The sequence below is a fragment of the Benincasa hispida genome, chromosome 3, assembly GCF_027475165.1.
Source record: "Benincasa hispida cultivar pf3 chromosome 3, pf3_genome.v1.1, whole genome shotgun sequence".
NCBI lineage: Eukaryota > Viridiplantae > Streptophyta > Magnoliopsida > Cucurbitales > Cucurbitaceae > Benincasa > Benincasa hispida.
Window position 1 is genome coordinate 62,390,231 of NC_143480.1, and position 23,590 is coordinate 62,413,820.

The 23,590-nt window shown below is 32.4% G+C and overlaps 1 protein-coding gene across 1 annotated transcript; it reads right to left on the reverse strand.

The window, feature by feature from the left end:
- Positions 1 to 19,845: 19,845 nt before the first annotated feature.
- On the reverse strand, positions 19,846 to 22,995 carry LOC120074385 (BTB/POZ domain and ankyrin repeat-containing protein NBCL-like). Its single transcript, XM_039027488.2, has 2 exons — positions 22,145 to 22,995; positions 19,846 to 20,935 (listed from the first exon to the last, which is right to left on the reverse strand). The coding sequence occupies exons 1-2, from the start codon at positions 22,661 to 22,663 to the stop codon at positions 19,961 to 19,963; spliced, it is 1,494 nt and encodes a 497-aa protein (XP_038883416.1). The 5' UTR covers positions 22,664 to 22,995; the 3' UTR covers positions 19,846 to 19,960.
- Between the last annotated feature and the right edge of the window lie 595 nt (positions 22,996 to 23,590).

A 23,590-nucleotide genomic window follows, 5' to 3' on the forward strand; every position in this document is an offset into this window, starting at 1 on the left:
ATTTGACATTTAGACTTTTGTAACTCAATCGAATAAACTAAGATCCAAAATTATTTCATGTAACTTGAATAGTATGTAGTTGATATACAGGTGGATCATGTTCAAGTGATAATCTAAATGGTCTACAGTATATAGATAAGGTTGAGTACCTTATCTTGATAACACTATAGATATGATCCACTTTGTAGTTGTTACAATCGATCTGATCCAATTCATTCATGTAGAGACATGCAAGTGGGGGTATCTTGTACAAAGAGTTTGCATAAGACTAGACCGAAAAATAATTAATCTCTCTTTATAACACTGTTGACTGAAGAGATTAATATTTCATAGGATGACTATATGTAATTGGATCTCAATCCTGAGTGAGTTATGGATTCTTGACTATGAGGGCTTGTCCTTTAATTTGTATGGATGAGAGTGACCTGTGTCGCTGACTCAATAAGTCTACCATTGTGGGAAAAAAACCGATTGGGGAGCTAAGAACATAGCTACATATGATGGAATTCACTCATTCCCAATTTTAGGGTAAGTAGATAAGTTGTTCCCTTAAGTGTTGACTCTGAGTCTTGAACAATGCGGCTCCTCCCTTTCATTGGCCCGAGAAGAATTTTGTTTATGGTAGAACTATATACAGATTGTTCATTAGAAGATCAGCGGGACTTAAGAAACAAGAAGTAATTACAAGGGTAAAATGGTAATTTGACCCAGCTGACTCGTAAAGGATCAACTTACTAAGAATGGTTATATGCATGGATACGAAAATATTCTACAATGCGAAGAATGCAACTATGGGTCTTTAATGGAGTAACTCATAATTAATGAATGTTGATTAATTTAAATAAAGAGTTTAAGTAATTAATCTCAAATCACTGAAGCTTCTGTAGGTCCATGAGATCCCTTGCTAGCTTGCTAAGGGTAAAATAAGGATTATCAAGTTTTTAGAAGAATTTGAATTGTTCAAATTATAAGGAAATATATGTTAATTGTATGTGATACGATTAATGTAAGGTATATAGATACACTATATTATAAAGTTAATTTTGAACGAGATTCAAAATTAAACTATATGAATGAGATTCATATGAAAACTATAGGTTAAATTTAATGTGAATGGGATACACATTAAAACTATAGGTTATGATAAGGAAATACATTTGGAAATACATCACGAGAAAGCCCTTGCGGTGATGTCTTGTTCGAGATCCAAGAAAAGAAGGAGAGGTCGTGCTATTTTGTATAATTAGAGAAGGTTTGAAGAGTTGTGTTCAAACATAATCCCTTTTCCTTGTATCTCTCCTCTGTAAAATGCATGTTTAAGTTTTATGTTTGCCTTTTTCGTATTTTGGAAATCTTAATCAAAATTAATGAAATGGCGATCAATCGCTTCCTAGAATTCAATTCCTTCATTGCCATTATAGAAATTATTCTTAGCTTTCATAGAAGACGTTATATTTTCGTAATAAATACATATTTGCACTTACAAGCTTTGGCCACAATGGAATATCTTCAAGAAAACTTTGAAGCCATTCGACTTCTTATTTTACATTATCAAGAGCTATAAACTCACGTTCCATATTAGAACATGCTATACACGTCTATTTTGAAGATTTCTATGATACAATTGCTCCACATAAGATAAAAGATACCCACTTATCGATTTAGTCTCCATACTATCAGAGATCTAATTAGTATCACTAAATCTTTCCATTACATGTGGATACCTCATATAATGCAATCCAAAGTCTAGAGTGTTCTTCAAGTACCTTATAACTCTAATTAAGATATTCCAATGATCTTGCCTAGGACTTACGGTGCATCTTGCTAACCTTCCTACTGAATAGCCAATATTAGGTCTTGTACAATTAATTATGCACATTAATCTATCAATAACTCTATGATATTCTAGAGACACATATTTATTATTGTTTTTATTCAACTTACAGTTTGGATAAAATTGAATAACAATCGACTTACTCTCAAAATGATCAAATTTTCTCAACTCTTTCTTTATATAGTGAGATTAAGAAAGCATGTATCCACTTAATTTCTTGTTACTCAAATTCCAAGGATAACATCAGCAAGACCAAGGTCTTTCATATCAAAGTTGATTTTCAACATCCTTTTAGTGGAATCAATGACACTTTTATTATCATCCATTATCAACATATCTTCTACATACAAACAAACAATGACATACTATTGATCTATGATTTTAACATAGACATATTTATCACAATCATTTATCTCAAGTCTAATTGCTAAACATAGTGTGATCAAACTTTTGATGCCATTGTTTAGGTCCTTGTTTCAACCCATAAAAAGAGACTTAACACGTTTATACATTTTATCTCCAAGTCCTTTAACAAGAAATCCTTCAAGTTGTTCAATATAAATTTATTCGTCTAAATCTCCATTTAAGAATATAGTTTTCACATCCATTTGGTGTATTTTTAAATTTTGTAAAGTTGCTATTGCAATTAACATTCTTATAGATGTAATACTTGTCATTGGAAAATAGGTATCAAATAAGTCTAACCCTTCTTTTTTCTGAAAGCCTTTAACTACGAAGCAGTTTTTGTACTTATCAATCTAGTGTTGTCAGCCTTTAGCTTTCTCTTAAAAATTTATTTACTCCTAATGATTTACTTTCATGAGGTAAATTGACCAATACTCAGGTATTATTGTGTAAAATGGATTATAACTCACTATTTGTAGTCTTCTTCCAATAAGGTGCATCAGGAGACGATACAACTTGAAAAGTTTGAGGTCACCTTCTATCATATATGTTATGAAATCAAGCCCAAAAGAAGTAACATTTTTAGCCCTTTTACTTTTTGTAGGTTTAGATTCAGTATCTTGATCATCTTGACCTTTCAAAGAGCTAGCCTCATAAATTCTTTTGCACACTATTAATCTTGTGTCTTTCCTCTTTTAAAGAAAATATATCCTTGAAGAATTGATCTTCAATAGATTCCAGGATGGTATTATTATTAATATTAGATATTTCTGATTTAATAGCCATAAATTTGTAAGCTGTGCTATGCATTGCCTAGCCTATAAAAACCCAATCAATTGTTACAGATTCACTTTGGTCCTTTTAGGTAAAGGAACTTATACCTTTGCAAGAACTCTCAAACTTTCAACATTTTATATGAAGACAACTTTTTATTCCACACTTCATAAGGTAACTTACTAGTCTTTTTATGTGGAATTTTATTTAGTATAATATGTGTTGTAAGCAAAACTTCGCACCACAAATTATGAGGTAAACATGAACTATTTAACATGCAATTAACCATGTTCATTAAAGTTTCATTCTCTTTTAGCAACACTATTTTGTTTTCGTGTATAAGATGTTGTAGTTTGATGGATTAGACCATTAAATTAACATAATTCATAAATTGGTGATGATTCATGTTTACCTTTATCTTATCTAAGTGCCTTTATCTGATCTAAGTACCTTTATTTTCTTCTTAAGTTGATTATCAAATTCTGCCTTATATGTTTTAAAACTTTAAAGGCTCCATCTTCACTATGTAATAAATATACATAACAATATTGACTACAATCATCAATGAATGTGAAAAAATATATCTTACCACCTCTTGTGGAAGTACTTTTCATGTTACATACATCACTATGGATTAAATGAAGTAACCATTACTTCTTTTCACAAATGAAAATGACTTTCTAGTAAATACTGATTCAACACAAGGTTCACATTTGTGTCTATTATCAATGTTAAGATTCGACAATAGTCATAAACATACCATTCAATTTAAAGAACGATAATCGACATGCCACAATCTAGAATGCACATTGTAGCAGTATAACCACTTTTACAACAAACCCAACAGCTTCCTCGAATGCGCTTGCTAGCATCATTCCTTGGTCCATGACTGATTGTTTTCTTCTTGAAATTTTTCTTCTTGGGTTTATGCTTTAAAGCTTCAGCAATATGAGTCTTAGTTTTAACTTTTAGTGGAATTTTATCTCCTTTTCTATTATCCCCATCTATACGGAGTTTCAGTATAAGGTTCTCCATGGATAACTCCTTTTGTTTTTCTTGAGATAGATTTTGAAGTTCTTCAAGGAAGGAGGCAACTTCTCAATCACATCAGCAACTTGGAATGACTCACCGATGTCCAATCCTCCACTTTGCATATCATCGATGATAATTATTGCAATTTTTCAATCTTATTGACTACTAATTTGGTATCAATCATCTTGTAATCTAAGAATTTTTCTACAAGAGTCTTAGTACCTACATCTTCTAGCTTGTATTTCTTGTCTAATGCCTCCACCCACAATAGTTAAGATGTATTGTAGGCATTGCAATAGAAATTATACAAAGTGTCGTCAAGACCACTGACAAACAGAAATTTGTTGATGCTTTTCATAAATTAAATAATATTTATATTCACGAACTAACTACTTCTACTACTAATTAACACAAATGGAAAGTTTGAGTCGAACACAGGGAAGCATGAAGATTAGTTCTTCGAAGCTCATTTTTAGTTAAAGTAGTAAAGGGGAGGGGTATGGGTCGAGATTTAAGTGTGCATAAAAGTAAAATGCAAGGAAGTAAATGATAGAAATGTAATCAATCAAAACATTCTAACTTAGAGGATCAGAATGGCCAAATGTTTAAATGATCAAAATATAATTCAGTTTCTTGCCTATGCCTAGTCCACTTGATTAGAAACCCAACCATTGGTCTCAATTTTCTAAATAGCCAAAAAGAGTAGATAAATCCATACTAAACACATTTAGCTAACCTCATTACGCTCTCACGATTATGCTAGAATGAACGATGCTCTTCGTTATCGACAAAAAATCATTTGCCTATCTACCTTATGCTTCTTAGAGATTAACCTATAATTTAATGTAATGTATTATATGCTAATCTGAAGCATCCAATCATAGATTCTCAAGTAGTTTGTCAGACAATCAAGAGAAAATACAAACATAAAGTAAATTAATAAGAAAGAAAATCATAACCAAGAAATATGCATTAAATTAAGATAAAACTCCCAAAATTACAAAGGTTCTAAATCCTTTGAACTAGAAAAACCTAGACTTACCTCCTCATGATGACGAAGAAGATAAATTCCAGCATGTCTCTATCGATTACATGAGAGAAAGGAAGAAACATACAAGTAGGAAATAGGAGAAATAGGAGAAAATTGATTGGAGGCTGAATGGGGAATGAAAAGTACCTAAAAAATGAAGAGATCTATATGAAGACTCGCAATAGTGCCACATCCCTGAAGGACAGTGTCATGACGCTCTAGGCCCCTTGTTGAAGCCAAGGGCCAGGCATACGCGAGCGTAGGACACTCCAAGGCAGCATCGTGACGCTGCCTTCATTTCACGCCTTCTAGAATTTTGTAGTGTATGGCACCACTGCATCAATCTCCTTAGGGGAAGTTTGGTCTTTTTCACTCTTTTGAAGTCCAATTTCTCTTTTTAGCTTTTAATTGCTTCAAATTAATCCTAAATAGCTCATAACGCTCTTGGATGCATGAATTACTTGAGATCCTACAAATATAATCATATAAACACATTAAAAATCATAAATGAGTTAGATTAGAGGCATTAAGATAGCACATTTTAGGTGTTATCAACCACTAAGTATGCAACTACAACACAAGAAGTTTGAATGCATCCTTTTTTGCTTCGCATCTTCAATTTCAAAATTACAACTTCTAAAGGGGTAATTACGCAGTCTTCCTTCAAAATGTGAGCAAGATTCAAGATAGTAAGATAGAAGACCATCTTTTCTTATCATCTTTTAAAGTTCTCTTTTAAAGTTCTCTTTTAAAGTTCTCTTGTTTTTCAGCATGAGGTATGCCCAATGGTCGATCTCATCATGGCAGAGGTAGCAACATTGGTGGAGGAGTTTGTAGCCATCAGTTCATATACTAATTGTCTTCAGATTGTTAGGGGAGTATATATATATATATATATATAATCTAAATACACTAGTAAATTGATTACACCTTAACTAGATACAATACACACACTTTGAACAATAATAAAGTTTAAACCCAAAAAATAAGCCAAAAATGTAACAAGGCTTATGAATTAATATAGCTAAGAATCTCAAGTTATTGTGGAGACATCAATAGGTAGTTGAGGCATACTTCTGATAAACGTTGTCCTGAAGACAATTATTTGTGCCCTGCACTGGCTTCAAGTAGACTACAACGATCTTCTCAATAGGAAATAACAACTAACTCTAGTAGAACTACACCCTTTAACTATTCGAATCTGGCAAAACTCTTGGATACTTACTCTCAACTCAACTCAAGATCAAAAGAAAAAAGAAAGAAAGAAGAGAACTTTTGAATTTGGAATGTGATGCAACAAATGAAGAAACAAGTTGTTAATTATAGGTTAGCAACCTAGTAACTCTCCAAAATAAAAAATATAAAATAAAATCAAATAAATATAAAATTGAAAAGTTGTCTAATTTAACTCAAATTAGTTGTTACTTAACCAAAATCAAACATAAGCCATTCAAATCGAAGAAACTACAAATTTAATTTTCATATATGTTAAACTTGTACATGAAACATCACCTAATTTGATGGTTCCAATACAATTTAAAGTTTCTAATTAACCATGAATTTAATCTAACAACAAATAAATCACTTTTTTATTTTTCAAATATTCAATAAAGTTTCACTATCTTTCACTATAAATATCCAAAAAAATATTTGAGTTCTTAATCAAATTTCTATTTGTGTATGTATATATATTTACCTTGATTTCTGAAAATATTGATAGAAGGTGCAAATGAATATGAACAAACTATATTATAAAGGAAAATAGTTTTAAGAAAGTTTAACCTTAAAAAACCAAAAACTATATGAGTCTCACTTGGAAATCATTTCATTTTCTATTTCTAAAAATTAAGCCTATTTCCTCTAAATTTATTGTCATATTTTTTTAAATCTTTTTAAGTAAAATAATTGAATTCTTAGCCAAATTAAAAAAAAAAAATTTGAAGGAACTATGAAGTTTCGTAGCGAAAGCGGGGATCGACCCAATTTTATTTCACAAAACAAACAATTATGCATTATGAGAAAAACTATAACATGCTTTAAAATAAAGGAAGAAGAGTACTTACCCTTGAAACCAAAAATCTTCACAAAACCTCGAACCGGTCACAAACAATTCGTGGAAACACGAACACCCAATGATGACATCACTACAAGTGAAACCTTTGTATTCTCTCTTGGGATAAGAATTCATAGGAGGTTTGGGCTTTATCTGTTTTGGGAAGAAGGAAATAAAGATTTTATAGGAGAGAAAAATTCTCTTACAGGGAGAGTTTTTAGATTTAGAATCCACATACAGAGACCTTCTGTAAAAAAAAAAAAATAATGAAGATGAAAAAAACTCTTAAAAAAACAACTGCCCCACTCACGTCTGATTGAGAGAATTAAGAGGAGTGAGTTGTAACTCCCTCCTTTTAAAATTTAAATTTAAATTTAAAATAAAATAAATTTAAATAATAATTATATATATATAATAACTACTTTATTATATGTATATAAAACTATATGTTATATCATATAACACATAATTATAGTTTTTATATTATATCAAATACAATATCACCTATAGTTTTAAATTCTCTCAATCATTTGTGGTATTTAATATAAATCACATTTATACTAAATTTAACTATATGAATCCAATCCATATAATTAATATTTGAATCATATTCAAATATTTATTTCCTCTCAAATAAACTTTATATTATAATATATCAAATACATTAGATCAATTATATCACATATATAAACTCCTTTAATTAAATTATTCAACATCCATTAACGGTCAATCACTCCACTAAAGACCGACAACTGCACTCTTCACACTATAGATATATTTTCATTTCCATTGGATAAAAACAATCAATAGTGCAATGACCCTTCACAAATTGCTCGTAAGTACAGTTGGGCCAAAATTACCGTTTTACCCCTGTAGTTACATCTAACTCCTTAAGTACCATTGATCCCTGTAATGATCAATAAGTCATAGTCCAATTATGACCAAACCCCTTTCGAAAAAAGAGAAGGTGTGGCGCCACATTGTTCAAGCCCCGGAATCAGCTCTTAAGGGAGCAGTTTATCTACTTACCCAGACATTAAGGAATGAGTGAATTTTGTTTTGTGTAACTATTTTTCCAGCTCCCCAATCAGGCAAATCCCCAAAATGGTACGCTTATTGAGTAAGTGATATGACCACTCTTACCCATACAAACCAAAGGACCGCGTTCATAGGTAGGAGTTCACAACTCATTCAAGATTCAGGTCATATCACCTATGGTCATCCTGGTGAAATGTAAGTCTCTATTATGAATGGTGTTACATAATGAGACTAGCCATTTTGTGGTATGGTCTTATACAAACCCCTTTGTATAATATACTGCCGCTCACATGTTTCCACATGAATGATCAGGATCAGATCATTTGTAGCACTTTACAATAATTATAACATCTAACAAGCGGGCCGTATTCATAATGTCACTAGGATAAGGTATCCAACCTTATCTATCTATTATAGACCATTTAGGTTATCATTTAAACATGATCCACCTGTATGTTTCTACGTACATGTTTAAGCTACATAAGATAATCTTGGATGTCAGTTTATTGGTTTACGGGTTAATGCTACTAAATTTCAAATAAAATATCTCATATTTTATTAAATAAATAAAATTGTTTGTACATTACAATTACAAGCTACAATACCCATAAGAACTAAGGCATCAACCCCAACAATCTCCCACTTGTCTTAAAGCTAGTTGATTGAACATCATAAAAGTCATACTGATAAAAAAGTACACATAAAACAATAAACTAGAGCATATTACACGCCCAGTAAAAAATCTCTCATTTACCCTAGACTAAATATGGTTGTCCTATAGACCCATACTTTGTAGGTGACCCTCAAACACCTTAGTCGTGAAGGCTATACTCTGTAGGTGACCTTCAATACCGTTGTGCTTCAAAGCTATTTGCATGATGATCACGTCCCTTCGATGCACAATCTCTTGGATGAGATGATACTTCCGCTCTATGTGCTTCCCGCGCTTGTGACTCCTAGGCTCTTGGGAATTAGCCACAACACCACTATTATCACAATAAAAGGTGATGAGCATTGACATGTCTGGAACCACTTCCAGATCAGTTAGAAATTTCTTGAGCCACACAGCTTCCTTAGCAGCTTCACAAGCCACTACGTACTCAGCCTCTATAGTGGAGTCAACAATGCACCCCTGCTTGGTGCTTCTCCAGACAAAATTCTCATTCATTAAGAGTGAATACTGATCCTGATATGGATTTCCTAGAATTCTTATCAGTCTGAAAATTAGAGTCCATGTATCCTGTAAGGATCAGATCCTTAGAATCATACACGAGCATATAGTCCTTCGTTCTCTGTAGATACTTGAGAATGTTTTTAACGACGGTCCAGTGATCAAATCCTGAATTAAATTGATATCTACTGACTATCCCCATTGCATAGCTAATGTCAGGTATAGTACATAACATCACATACATTAGGCTACCAAAAACCAACAGGGGGATTCGTCTCATTTCCTCAACCTCTTGAGGTGTCTTAGGGCACTTTCCTTAGACAATATAACTCTATGCCTGACGGGGAGTAAACCTCTCTTGGATTTTTGCATCAAAACCTTGACAAGCATCTTGTAAATACACGATGCTTGAGACAGGACTAGCATTTTGTTCTTTTAACCTCTAAAGATCCAAATATCTAGAATAAATTGTGCCTCTCTCAAATCTTTCATTTGGAATTGAGTCGCTAACCAACTTTTAATTTCAGTCAATAAATCTACATCATTCCTAATGAGTAGGATATCATCTACATACATCATTAGAAAAGCTACTAAACTGTTGATGGTTCTCTTGTATACACAAGGCTCATCAACATTTTAATCAAAGTCATAAGATTTGATCACGGTATCAAATCTCATATTCCAAGATCGAGAAGCTTGCTTCAATCCATTAATAGACCTATTAAGTTTGCAAACCTGTTGCTTTTGACCTTGGGTTATGAATCCTTCAGGTTGCTCCATATATATGGTCTTCTTAAGATTACCATTCAAAAAAGCAATTTTGACATCCATTTTCCAAATCTCATAATATGAGAGAATGGACGGGAGGATCCGAATAGACTTTATCATGGCAACAAGTGAGAAAGTCTTCTCATAGTCGACTCTCTCAACTTGGATATAACCCTTTGTCACAAGTCTAGCATTGAAGGTTTGCACCTTTCTATTAGCACCTTGTTTTCTCTTGTAGATTCACTTGCAATCTATAGGTTTAAACCCATCAGCTTGTTGTATAAAATCCCAAACAGAATTGAAATACATAGACTCCATTTCAAGATTCATAGCTTTGATCCATTCATCTTTGTCAACATCCTTCATTACCTTCTTGTAAGACAATAGATCCTCAACATCTCCATCAGCTACGATAGCTAGGGTTTCTGTTAAACCCATATAACGAACAGGTGGGTTCGCAACCCTAGCACTACATCGAGGCTCCCTCAACACTTAAGGTGAATGTGACTTACTAGATGAACCAACTTCAACAACTCTTGTTCAAGTGTTGGTTCTTCAACAATTCTTGTTGAAGGTGCAGTAGTTTCATTGGAAAGTTCACTCAACACAATCTTATTGTGGGGTTTATACTCCTTTATGTGGTCCACTTCTAAAAAAGGTAGCGTTTATCAACACAAACTCTTTATTATCCTTAGGATCGTAGAAGTAACCACGTTCTGTTCCTTTAGAGTAACCTACAAATACGCATAATTTGGAATGAGGTTCCAATTTCTTAGAATTTTCCTCAAGCACATATGTTGGACAACCCTAGATCCTTAAATGGTGTAAACTACCTTTACGACCAATCCATAATTCCAAAGGTGTTCTAGTGTTTGGACAGAATACAGTTCAAAATGTAAGCTACAGTCTTTACTACATAACCCCAAAACGAGTCCGATAGGGAAGCATAACTCATCATAGACAGAACCATGTCCAACAGGGTTCGATTTCTCCTTTATGATATGCCATTCGGCTGAGGTGTACCAAGTGTCAAGAGTTGGGATACAATTCCATATTCTATCAAATAGTCTTGAAATTTTAGATCTAAATACTCTCCACCTTGTCAAATCGAAATGTTTTAATGGTTTTATTTAATGCATTTTCAACTTCAACCTTATACTCCTTGAACTTTTCAAGGGCTTCAGTCTTATATTGTATTAATACCTAGAATAATCATCAGTAAAAGTGATGAGATATTCAAACCCTCCTCTTGCATTAATATTCATCAAACCACAGAGGTCTTAATGTATAAATTCTAAGGGTACTTTGGCCCTGTGACCTTTTCTAGTAAAGATATTTTAGTCATTTTGTCTTCAAGGCTTGACTCACAAACAGGTAAAGAATTTTCTTCTAACTCGCTTAAAGGACTATTCTTGACCAGTCTCTCAATCCTATTGAGATTTATGTGTCCTAATCTCAGGTGCTAAAGATGGGTATTTTTCTTAGGAGAAATTTTAAGTCTTTTATTTTGAGTTATCGCGGTTTTAAACAATTTAGTATTTATGAGGACTTTAGTTGCTAACGGTCTTAGCACATATAAATTATCTTCAATATTAATACAACAAATATGTGCTTCATTCTTGTAAACAAACACTTTATTTACATGAAAATTTCAAGAGTAATGTTGTTCTAGAAAACATTCCTTTTCAAGCCTGGAACCACATATACATTATCTAATAAAATATAAGATATCTGTAAACAGAGTCGAAGCCCTCCCACTGCCATAGCTGAGACAACATGCCAAGTTTCAACACGCATCGTCATCTCCCCAGCCTCTAGTTGCCGCTAGAAACTAATTCCCTAAAATAAAGAACAAACATGGTTAGTGGTGCCTGAATCTATTATCCAAGCTTAATCATTATTCTCCACTAAACAAGTTTCCAAAACAAGTAAATCATATTTACTTTGGTTGACCTTCTTCGTTTCTACCATGTATTTAGGACAATTTCTCTTCTAGTGTCCCTCATGGTTGCAATGAAAATATATTCCCTTTGCAGCCTTGGCCTTCTTACCCTCCTGGGTAGCAGTTGGTGGGTTAGCTTTTCCCTTTCCATCTTTCTTCTTCTTCCACTATTTGGTGCTAGAAGAAGAAGACACAGACTTAGTCCTAGAAGTCGAACTTCTATAGAACTTCTTAGAAGATGAAGCAACATTTACCTCACCCTTTTGTTCCTTGGTTTTCATCACAGACTGGAAAGTTTGTAGCTCATTGAGCAAAGTGGTCAGGTTGTAGTTAATCCTGTTCATAACAACATTGCTACGTTACTATAGGAAACTTTCAGGTAAAGATTGAAGTATGAAGCTAACCTGAATGGCTTCATCGATGACAAACCCATTCATCTATGCCATATTAAAATGAACCATCATGTTGAGAACGTGTTCTCTAACAGATGCCCCTTCTTGCATACGAGCATTGAAGATGTTTTTCAGAGCATCATGCCTGAGTTATGCGGACAGTTGTCTAAACATCCCCTGCAAGGACTCCATAATTACATGGGTAGTAATCATGGGCTCATGCTTCTTGGTCAAGACTTTAGAAAGGCTTGCCAACATATACGCTCAGGCCTTCTCATTTGCCATATCCAACGCTCATATACCTCCCAAACATTTTGATGAGTATTTTGAGCAGGAACAGGAGGAAAATCCTCTATAAGGACAAATCTCAGACCATCGATGATTAATATTGTGTTGATTGTGTCTTTCCATGTTGTGTAATTTTCATCGGTAAGTTTTTCGGTGGATAGTAAGTTTAATGTTGCAGAAGTCATAGTGAATTTGCTGAAACATACAATTTATTTATATTAGTATCAAGCATTACTCATTTGAAAAACCGATCAAATTTAGAAAAATAATAAAATGAACCCTACGTGACATGTATTTTGCAATGATGTTTCAGTGAGGCAGGGTAAAAGACACCGTAGGGTGATCAGGTACCCTTTCACTAAACTGAGACCGTCTCAACCAATATACAAAAAAACTCCTTGTTACCATAAATATCAGTCACCATTGTTCGGTTCAGAAAGTGTTAACTTGCTTAACATTTTCTTGTAAGTGTAACACTTCATTTTAGTTTCTAGAGTTCTACCCCAATGAGTGAACCATAGGGAAAAATCGATTGGGGCAAAAACTAAAGCAATCATATTCATTTCTAGAGTTTGAGTAAAATTCAATGCAAATCTCATCTATAGGGGGACACAAGCAAATGTTCCTTGAGGCTAAGCATGAAAATTTACTACAAACTAATGAGAGATACTGTGAAATGTGTTGATACACGTCTCGCTCCCACTTACTATAAACGCTTTCTCCATTCACCTTAGTATTGACCTATACAAATATCACCTGTAGAGGGACACAAGCAAAGGTGTCTCGAGGTCGAGTATAGATCTCATGGCATGAACTTTGAGGGAGAAAACGTGAAAAGGAAAAATGAAGTATCAACCCTATTTTCCTCCCACTGAATGTTTTACCAAGGTTAACTAAACATAGAAAAATATGGCTAATTATTTACTAAGTGATTGTTTAGATTTTTCCAAAAGTAACACTTACTTTGGATTGTTGAACAACTTTTATTAATATTCATTAAACACTTTAATAATCCTTAATCAATAATTGCATGCTTATTGAAAATCTATCTAATTCACCTTTTCAGGTCAATTCCCACGTAGGGGTGTTCCATTTCTGTCAACTTAAATACCCCAACATAACTAGCCTTAGATAAAAGATCTCTTATAGATACATTTGCTACAAATTTAATCTTTTAATTAAAACCAATTTAATCCTATTAAACTAATTAAAAGATTAAACTTATTTCTAATCTCATGAGAAATGTGATCTTAGGTCTATATGAATCATATTTTAAAACTATTTTAGAAAAATGATTTTAACCAAATGTTTGCATGCAATTATGAATTATTGATTTTAATTCTAATTTCATTTAATTATAACCCTTATAAAAAAAATGAAATAAATTAAAAGTAATTATTGTATGTTAAAGCATACTTAGGTAAATTATAAGAATTATAAAACAACCTAAAATAGTGACATGCTTCATATAATTTCGTTTCAATACTGAACATACATAATACTTATATACTAAAGTATGAAATAATTAATAACATACATCCATCCATACATTCAAAATATATATTATAACAAATATAATATAAATGATGCATAACTATATTATTAATGCATGCAAATATATATTATAATATTTATATTATATGATGCATGAGCATGCTATAAAATCAAATCATGCAACTATATATTATAACATCTATAATATAAATGATGCATGAATAATGCATAACTTGTAGTGGGATTTTACTATATGGTATACATTATGACATATAAATATATAAAGTAAATCATACATCATATGTAATTCAAAACAATTATTGGACCGAGATTGGACTCTTAAACAATTAATTAAATTAATATGACACTTATACAAATTTAATTAATTAAAAACAACTAACTATTACAAAAATAATAGTCAACCAGTTCAAAACAGGCAAACCGAGTCTTGAACCGCTCGAATTTAATCGCCAAGAACCCAAACCAGCCCCGAACCGGTCGAACCAAGCGAACCATCCACAAACCAATTGCAACTTGAACCAAATCATGCCCCAACCGGAAAAAAAATTTCATCTCAAAGTATTGCAATGCTGTGACCCATCGTTGCAACACTACAGAAAATTCTTTCGTTCGTCGTTCACAGTGTTGCAACGCTACAGTATATTAGCCATTGTACAATTGAAAATTCCTTTGATTTTCCTCCGATTTTGGCCTCATTTCCAGAAATGCACTGAAAAACTCACAAATGACTCAATACCAAAGAAATTCAAACTCAAGAATGACTTAATACCAAAGAAATACAGTCTCTATTATAATTAATGCCCAAAAAAATGGCCCTTACAAACCAATTTACAAAAATTAAAGTGACAAAACTAAAAGGGTCCAATCTCGAAACATCTAAAAATTGAAACCATCCACATTCATTCATCATATGAAAAAACAAATGTAGAATGCAACCCACCAATAGATCTGTAAAATCAATTCTGGAATAATAAAAATTGGGACCAAAAAGTCACCCCTCTGATACCAATTGAAGGAACTGTGAAGTTCCGTAGCGGAAGCGGGGATCGGCCTAATTCTATTTTCACAGAACAAAAAATTTATAGAACAAACAATTATACATTAATGAAAAAAATTACAGCATGCTTTAAAATAGAGGAAGAAGAGTGCTTATCCTTGAAGTCCAAGATCTTCACGAAACCCTCCCACAGTTACGAATAATTCATGGGAACACAAACATCCAATGATGACACCACCACACGTGAGATTTTCGTATTCTATTTTGGGATGAGAATCCAAAGGAGGTGTGAGTTTTGTGTATTTTGTGAAGAGGGATATAAAGATTTTAGAGAAGAATTAAGTTTTTAGAATACACGCGCAGAGACCCTCTGTGAAAAAATGATGAAGATGAAAAAAAACTCTTCAAAAAACAACTGCCCCATTCACGTTTAATTAAAAGGATTAAGGGGAGGGAGTTGTAACTCCCTCCCTTTAATTTTGAAATTTAAATTTAAAATAAAAGAAAATAAATTTAAATAATAATTATATATATATATAACTGTATGTTATATCAAATATAACACATAACCTATAGTTTTTATATTGTATCAAATACAATATAACATATAGTTTTTAATTCTCTCAATCATTTGTAGTATTTAATATAAATCACATCTACACTAAATTTAGTTTATGAATTCAATCCATATAATTAATATTTGAATCATATTCAAATATTTATTTCCTCTCAAATAAAATTTATATTATAATATATCAAATACATTATATTAATTATATCACGTATATAATTAATTTAATTGTATCACATATAATTAATTCCCTCAATTAATTTGAATAATTCAAATTAATCCAAAATCGATTCTCATTAATCCCTATTGAGCTACAAAGGAGATTTTATGGACCTGTAGATTGAAGCTCTAATGGTATTTGAATAATTAATCAAACTCCTTTAATTAAATTATTCAACATCCAATAATTGTCAATCACTCCACTAAAAACCAACAGCTACACTCTTCGCACTACAGATATATTTTTGTATCCATTGAATATAATCAGTCAACAGTACGATGACACTTCATAAATTGCTCATAAGTACAGCTGGGCCAAAATTACCGCTTTTCCTCTATAGTTACATCTAACTTCTTAAGTACCACTGATCCCTCTAATGAACAATAAGTCATAGTCCAACTATGACCAAACCCCTATTAGGCCAAGAGAGGGTATGGAGCCACATTGTTCAAGCCCCGTAATTAGTCTTTAAGGGAGCAATTTATCTACTTATGCAGACGTTAGGGAATGAGTAAATTTCGTCTTGTGTAGTTGTGTTCTCAACTCTCCAATCAGGCGAATCCTCAAAATAGTAGGCTTATTGAGTCGACGATCTGGCTACTCTCACCCATACAAATCAAAGAACTGCCTTCATAGGCAAAATTTCACAACTTACACAATGTTTAGGTCATGTCACCTATGGTCATGTTAGTGAAATATAAGTCTTTATTATGAATGATGTTATATAATCAGACTAGTCATTTCGTGGTCCGGTCTTATACAAACCCCTTTGTATAGTATATCGTCGCTCACATGTCTCATGATCAGGATTAGATCATTTGTAGCACTTTACAACAATTGTAACATCTACAAAGCGAACCGTATTTGTAGTGTCACAAGGATAAGGTACTCATCTGTATTCATCCACTACAGACCATTTAGGTTATCACTTAAACATGATCTAAATGTATATCTCTACATACATGTTTAAGCTACAGAAGATAACTTTGGATGTTAGTTTATTAGTTTGTGGGTTAATGCTACTAAATTTCAAATAAAATATCTCATATTTGTTTGTACATTACAATTATAAACTATAGAACCTACGAGATTTAGGCATCAATCGCAACAGTTTTTAACAACTACGATTGCATTTGGTAACCATTTCGTTTTTAGTTTTTGTTTTTTTGAAAATTAAGTATATTTCCTCTCGAGTTCTATCAATGATTTGCATTTCTCTTAAGTACAATGGTTGGATTCTCATCCAAATTCCAAAAATAAAAACAAGTTTTTAAAAGTCATTTTTTATGTTTTCAAAATTTGGCTTGATATTTTAAACCATAGTAAAAGATAGACAAAAAAGGAAGAAAATTGGAGGTGGAACTAATGTTTATAGGTTTAATTTAAAAAAAAAAACAAAAATAAAAAATCAAATGGTTATTAAATTGGACCTACCTTTTAGTTTTTGAAACTCGACTTGATTTTTGAAAACATTAGTAAAAAGTAGAAAACAAAATAAGAAAATTGGGAGTGAAATGGATGCTTATAAACTTAATTTCAAAAATTAAAAATTAAAAACCAAATGGATACCAAATAGGATCTAAATGGCTCTCAATCCGCCAAAGGTGAGCTCATCCAAATTTAGCACGTATTGTTTCCCCATTTAATGGGAGGTTCAAATCTCTCCTACCAAATCTAAAAATTACCTCCTTCTCCTTCTCCTTCTCCTTCTCCTTCTTCTACTACAATCAAAATTATTGTTAAATATTTACTAGTTCACTACACCTTTGAAATAATATTTTTTTAAAAAAACTACAATGTATCCTTTAAAAGAAATAACTACTGCAAATGCACCTTTGAATTACACATAAAAGAGTACTACAACATTATTCTTCAAAAAGAAACTACAATATTTCATTCATCCGGTGAGATTTTCAAATCAAATCTAGAAATGGCGATAGCCTTCTATATAAGTGATAAAATATACCTTTGGACATCATCTCTAACTTTAAAATTAATAGTACAACTATTATGACAATTGAGCTATGTTCATTTTGACATTTTATATTATTTTTACTATATATATATATATATACGCGCGCGCAAGGAGTCCAAATTTGTAATTAATTGTAATTTATATACTTCATAACAACGAAACCAATATATCCAGTCATATTTTATTGTAAAAAAAATCAATATATTAATGTATAACATTCATTTTATCTTCAAATATGACTCTCAAATTACAAATGTTATTTAACAAAAATAGAATTAGCTATTTATGTAATTATATGGAGAAAAGTTTTGCAAATGTTTATCTTAATTATATTAAGGTCACGTTTACCAAACTATAATAAAAATTAGTGTACGGAATGAGATTTTATTAATGGATGAATCGTAATAGGCCCAAATCGCAAAGACAATTTGATTACTTTTTATTGTTATTTGACTCTAATGGTAATGGTAACAGTAAAGGTTAAAATAAATGTGACAAATTCATAAGTAACAATATCTGTAGAGGTAGTAGTGGATCCCAAGTAATTTTCAACCGCAATCAAATTAAATACATTTTATTCCTAAATCAGATTACATGATTTGATTACAAATTTCAAGTTGGGCCCACGTTTTATTACGATAACAAAAAGAGGTAAATAACAACAAAAGTAATCAACTGAGGTTCACTTTTTATATTACCATTGATGGATACTTTTCAACCGAGGTAAATGTGGGCTAAGTTATGACCAGAAGAAAATTAAACTAGATTTTGTTGATGAATTTTATAAACGGAATTCTAAAAAAAGAAGAAAAATAAAAGTAATACTTGGGTGCATCTATACATCCACTCTCATCCACTCAAAAAATAATAATAATAATAAATAAATCAAATATTTCCAAAAAGAAATAAGAAGAATTTTTTGCATGACAAATTAGGATTAAAACATTTAGTGGGATGTATGTTGCTCCTAATATACCTAATTTTTTTTTAAAAAAAAAAAATGTATATTTCATTATTGGATTTAATCAGATGAACCATACCACAACCACACATATAAACCTTACTTTTATCCAATGGAAAAAAAAATGAAGAGGCAAAATCCATTACTTGGTCACCTTTAACCATGAGTTAAAAACTAAACTAAACTCCATTGATTCAAACTTAAAGGGCAACCCTAACTTTAGTAGCTAGGGTTTTAATTACCATAGGCTATAAGAATAGGTGAAGGAGCCCCCACACAAGTGAAGTCTATATGTGTGCAATCAAGCCCATTATTATTTTTCTTATTGGGGAAATTATGGTCTTTAAATTAAGGGTTATTTTAAAAAAATGAAAAAGGAACCAAAAAGAAGATGATGATGATGATGAAAAAGGACCAACTCAAGCTACTTTCCCAATTTTACTCTATTGAAAAATAAAACCCATTTAGGTCACTTTATTTATATATATATATCAAATAATCTCTTCTCTTCTTTGGTGCAACCTCAATGCATGCATAGTAATTGAAATTCTTCCTTTTAGATGATCATTGCAAATGCCTATAAAAATTGAAATCAAAGAAAAAAAGAAAGAAAAAATATCCCCTAATGACAAATAATAATAATAATAATAATAATAATAATGTTATAACCAAAAGAATAATACTAGGATGTACTCATATTTATGCATTTCACCCTCTTCACAAACAAATAAACCGAACTAAAATATTTTAGAAGGAAGTGAAATGAAATTGTCATTTGGCAAATTATGATTAAACAATTTGGATAAGATGCACAAAGATAGACGCAATTCGGGATGCATACCTAAGCATTTCTCCACAATTTTAATTATATATCCTCTCTCTTTCTCACTATATAAAAATTGATGGAACACACATATATAAACTATAAATATTGATGATATATATTTTGGTAAATAGAAAGAAAGATATATAATAAAAATGTGAAGTAGAGAGTTTAGAAATCATGGGAATGATGGTACATTGTTGGGTCATTTCCTCCATGTCTATGATGATCAGCTCCTTCAGCTCCCATTTGAGCTGAACCAGAATTAGCTCCAAGATTAAGATAAACCAATCTTGTATCAAGATTCAAATTGCTTCCATTGCTGCTGCTGCTATGATCTTCACTCATTGGTGGATAAATTGGAGTAGAAGATGATGCATTATTTCCATTGTTGTTATTGTTGTTATTATTCCCTTGCTCTCTTGATATAACTAGTGCTGCTGATTGAACTAGCTCCAAACAAAGCCTCAACTTGTTTGGTTCTATGTGTGTCATCCCTGGGACCGCTCCTTTGAAGAGGAAATCTGAAGTTAGGGTTCTGAGAATGTCGAGTGGTGTCACCCCGTCAACTGTTCTGATGGTCGGATCGGCATGGTGGTCGAGAAGGACGGCTACCATGTCTGCCGAGACCATCTCAGATGCAATGTGCAAAGGTGTTTTCCCAGCAGGTCCGGCCGGATAGTTGACGTCGGCAGCTCCGAGCTCAAGTAGGGCTTTGACAACTTCTCGGGTGCAATTCTCAACGGCGTAATGCAATGCCAATGCTTCGTCGAGATTTAGGCCCTCCCCCATGACCATTAGCTTGACAAGTTCGACGTCGGAGGAGTCCAATGCTCTTCGCATTCGACGAATCTTCTGCTCTTCCAGGTCAGGCCCCGCACTAAGCTGGAGATGGTGATGGTGGTGGTGGTGGTGAGGCATTAATGACGATCGACGAGCGAGGGAGGATTTGAGCCGAAGCTCCTCAATTTTGGCGACGACGTCGAGGGGAATGTGCTTTGCTAGAACTTCTGTTGGGAGACCAGATTTTGCCACCAAATGGGAACAAGTAGTCCATAGCTGATGCATGTCTTGTTTTCTTGAAGCAATTAGAACTTTCATTACATCTTCAATTGAAGCTTTCTCTACCATGCTTACAAGTTGCTTCTGAATGTCCCATAATACACCAAAAATGTGTTAATAAAATAGTAAATTCTGGCATAGGAAGGAATTAAAGAAATCATCTTAATTAGCTTGAACCTTACATAATCCCCATTTTCATATCTATTAAAAACATAAGGATTAATATTATTTTCCCTTTGATAAATGTCTATAAGGAGAAGTGCTTTAAACAAAATTTAATCTTAATCAATAAGCCAGCTTCATTTATCAAAGTTATCATGTTTAACAAAAAAAAATTCATGCAAGATTGCTTAGAAAAGTTCTGCCTCTCAAGAGAATGAAGAAATAAGGATTTTGAACTATATCAATACTTCACAGAATAAGAATAAGAAAAGGCTATTAAGAAAAGATAAATCTGATAAGAAAAAAGGAACAAAAATTATGTAAAAACCATTTTGATAATAGTCTTTTTATGTAAAAGAAAATATCAATAATCTAATTATTGATTTAATTAAATCTTAAACCAAAATAATTAATAATGTTTAAAATGTTGGTGTTTAATTTTATGAAGAACTACTTATAGATCAAATATATACATTTGCTCTTAGTAGGGAGTAATGATGTTTGGAAGAACATAGTTCTTAGTGATCATTTAAGCAACATTCCAACTATTAATCCCAATAATTACTTCTCCTTTCTCAATATAAAGCCCATTGGATAAAAAAAGAGTGAAGGAAAAAAAAAATATATGTTATACATATATATTATATATATGATATCTCATGATTGGAGAGAAACAAAAAAAAAATAGAAAAAATAGGAGAAGAAAAGCAAATAAGATTGGGAAAAGAGGCATGAAAAAATGCATAAGATATAAAGAGAAATATATGTATATCTATATGAGAATGTTAATGAAGGAATAGGAAAAAAGGAATTATTAAGAAAAATCCCTTCTTATCCTCTCTTTTGCTAAAATCAGCTCCCAACAACTTAATCAGTCCAAATCCCAAGAACTCACCAAAAACAACCAAATGACCAGAGAGAGAGAGAAAAGAAGGGTAAAATGCTGTAGAGAGAGAGAGAAAGAGGGAGAGATCCAAGAGAAACTAAACATTCCTCGAGATTTTAGAGAGAGATTATATTGAAACCCCATTTTAGAAACAGAGGGAAGAAAGAAGAGTACGAATAGTTGACTCGATTTACCGTAACCCATCAGCTTAAGCTGCATTCGAAAAGATAGAGAAAAAGAAAAACCTGAGTGAGCAATGCGAGTTGTTCAACCCCAAAAGATCTAGCCGCAGCGAGAGTTTCGAGAGCCAGATCGACGGCGGAGGAGCAATGTGTATGCCAACACCCTCTTTCACCGCAATTCGGTCGGGGCTCGTGCTTTTGCGGCAAAATCGAAACTTGACCGCTATACAAAAACTGGAGTAAGAGAAGAAACACCTCGTACCCTACGCTATTCACCGGGATCACTCCCTGCGATGGAAGTGGTGGTGCGTTAGCTCCACCGCCACCACCGCCGCCACCACCACCGCGGGCATTCGATCCCGAAGGGGACCGAGAATCAAAAACACCCCCGAAAGAGGAGTTCGAGTCGGAAGAGCCACAAAAGAACTTCCGAAAGAAGAGACTACGTGCAGCAAGGATGCAACGGTGAGCGTGAACGAGGCGACCCTCGACGCTAAAGGTGACATCACTGAAGGCTTGGCCATTGATGAGAAGGTTAAGGTAATCAAGAGAAAGGGATCTTAAGGACTCTTCAAAGGTCATAGCTCAAAGAAAGAAGTGGAAGATGATTTGTAGTGGGAAAAAAGGGAAAAGGGTTGTGCAGTTTTTTGAGCTAGGGTTTAGGGAATTTTGGCTTTGGGACTTGGATTTTTTTTTTTTTTTTTTTTTTTTTTTTTTTTGGGAGAGAGAGAGTTGGTGAGTATTGTTTAAATGATTGATTTTTTTTTTTTTTTCAATATTTGTTCTGTTTCAAAGCAATCCCAGTTGTTGTGTTGCTCTTGAAGGAAAGGAGAGAGAGGACTGTTCAAAAAAGAGGAGAGAAAAAGAGAGAAAGAGAGAGATGATTATGGTTTTATGAATATGGGTGGCTATTCTGAGAGGTTGAGGTACTTAAAACAAAAACAGTTGTAGCATAAATTAATGTGGGGATGGGAGATATGGATTGCCTAAGTACTTTTTTTTTTATTATTATCCTTTTATTATTACAACTTGCTAATATCATCTATAATATAGATTAAACCTTCTTAAACCAATCTATCTCTTTATTTTAAAATTTGTAACAATGTAGTCTGCATAGTAAAAAGCTTTCATCAATATTATATTCCGATAATAAACTTTGTACCGTATGAACATATTGAAATCTTTAATTAGTTTATCGATTTACTTATGTAAAAAATCTTATTAAATCTTAACTTACTAATAAAGACTAAATTATGATAAATTTTAAAGTATATAGATTAAATTACTACATATAAATTTCTGTGGACTAAATTAGGTGTTATAAAATTATATTATTAAGTACATGAATTAAATTGTTACTTCTATGATAGTTCAGAACCAAAAGTGATTTTTAATCTTTATAATTAATATATGAAACGACAAATTTAGTTTTGGTTATACTTTTCAATTTTATGTTTGTTTGGTTTCTAACGGATCCTTCAACTTTTAATTTTATATCTAATAAATTCA

Bases quoted from the DNA above. Each gene is read 5' to 3' on its own strand.
- LOC120074385 (XM_039027488.2), bottom strand. From the start codon at position 22,663: ATGACCTTTGAAGAGTCCTTAAGATCCCTTTCTCTTGATTACCTTAAC. The intron at 20,936-22,144 runs GTTTTTCTTTTT...TGGGACATTCAG, and splicing joins AACTCGCATTGCTCACTCAG to AAGCAACTTGTAAGCATGGT.